The sequence below is a fragment of the Otolemur garnettii genome, unplaced genomic scaffold, assembly GCF_000181295.1.
Source record: "Otolemur garnettii isolate 467f Iridium unplaced genomic scaffold, OtoGar3 scaffold00021, whole genome shotgun sequence".
Classification (NCBI taxonomy): domain Eukaryota; kingdom Metazoa; phylum Chordata; class Mammalia; order Primates; family Galagidae; genus Otolemur; species Otolemur garnettii.
In genome coordinates, this window is record NW_003852416.1 from 17,671,222 (window position 1) to 17,672,915 (window position 1,694).

General features: G+C 36.2%; 1 protein-coding gene across 1 annotated transcript in view; it reads right to left on the bottom strand.

Annotated features, from left to right (window-relative positions):
- Positions 1-831: 831 nt before the first annotated feature.
- AS3MT (arsenite methyltransferase) overlaps positions 832-1,694 on the bottom strand; it is a 24,941-nt gene continuing 24,078 nt past the window's right edge. The window contains exon 11 of the mRNA XM_012803654.2: positions 832-1,238. Within this exon, the coding sequence (XP_012659108.1) occupies positions 1,131-1,238 (108 nt within the window). The 3' untranslated portion in view covers positions 832-1,130. The remainder of the gene's footprint in view (positions 1,239-1,694) is intronic.

Here is a 1,694-nt window from a genome sequence, read left to right on the forward strand (position 1 = left end):
GCCCTAGCCGGTTGAGCCACAGGCGCCGAGCCTAAATAGATTTCTTAAAAGAAGAATCTATCCTATAGAATCCATTCCAATGTTTTACAGCTTTAAAATTCTCAAGCCCCTAATCAAAAATCTCTTGAGCCATGCTTCCTTGTTCTTTCTGCACTGAGCTCATGACAACTGGTTGAGATTTTCTTATCAAAATCCTTCATTGGTTTAAGGCTATTATTAAAAACGGAACTATCCAGCTCCTGATAACAAGAACCATGACTTACATCTTTCTCTGTCCTTCAACAAAGTCTTAAAGTACAGTTGGACTTCCGTTTATTTAATCATCCTTGAACCTTTCCTTACTGTTCTTAATCTTCTCCCTTAACTTTGGAAACTAGAACTAAATCTAATACTTTCCTAAAAGTTTAAACAGGAGGCTTTATAAGGGAAGAGAAAATCTTGCTTTTTTTTTTTTTTACTCTTAGCTCTCTTGTTTAAAAATTATCAAGCTTTATTCCTATTCCAGGTAGGATTTACTATAGATAATCACTGTGTCATCAGTAATTAGGATGAAGTAAGATCAAAGAAATTTATTATTCATTTTTCTTCATTCAATTGCAAAAATGGATAAAAGAAAGTATGTTGAAAAGATAGTTACCCACCTCGACTGCTTCACTTGACTAGGTTTAAAAAAAAAAAAAGGGAGTTCCTTTATGGAGCTCTCCTACCAAATTTGATTTGGGAATCTTTTGGCACAATTAGCATGATTTCACTAGAAGCTTTGTTTAAGGAGCAAATAGTGAAAAGTCCAAAAGGTACTATGCAGAAGGTCAGAAAGATGTTTTGCTGAGATCCTCCACCAACTATCATTTCTGAAGATTTTCTTGCCCCTTGACCAAGCCTTAAGATAGCTTCTCAGTTCCATTTCCCACTAAATGGCACTGGAACAATGAATCTGTTAAGAAATAGAAAAAAATCTACTTAACGAGTCTTCAAGTGATTTGCTGTGAACCTTTAATTAATAATTCCTAAAATCAATTCATTTATTTTTATCAGTGATCTAGACCATGGTGGCTTTCTGCCATTTATTATTTCTTATGCAAATCACTCCTTAGTCTCTGATCCAGATGGTCTCTTAGTAGGCTGTAGATTCAGCAGCATTTTTTTGTGCCACAGCAGCCTCCGGCAACCTCAGGGACACATATGGACTTCGTATTGTCAGAATCTTCTGCAAGCTTAAATGGGTCTGTGATTATATCCTGTCAAAACAAGAACCAAAATTAAAGGACAAGTTAAAGGGTTTTGGCGAGCTCAAACACTAATATTTGTTTGATTTAGGTTGATTTACATAAAATTAAGGGAAGATTTTATAATTTCATGGGGTCCTGGGAGTAGCATCAATCATTCTGTTATAAAGGCAATCTACCTGCTATAAAGCCACTATCTTCCCAAAGTTTCTAACCAAGTTATTATAACTCTCAAGGTAAACTATTTTGTTTTCTTTTGTTTTGCTTTGAGATAGAGTCTCATTCTGTCACCCTGGGTAGAGTGCCTGTGCATCATAGCTCACAGTGACTTCAAACTCTTAGGCACAAGTGATCCTCTTGCCTCAGCCTCTCAAGTAGCTGGTATAGGTACCCACTACAATACCCTGCAAGTTTTTCTTTTTTTTGGTAGAGACTGGATCTAGCTGTTGTTCAGGCTGGTCTCGAATT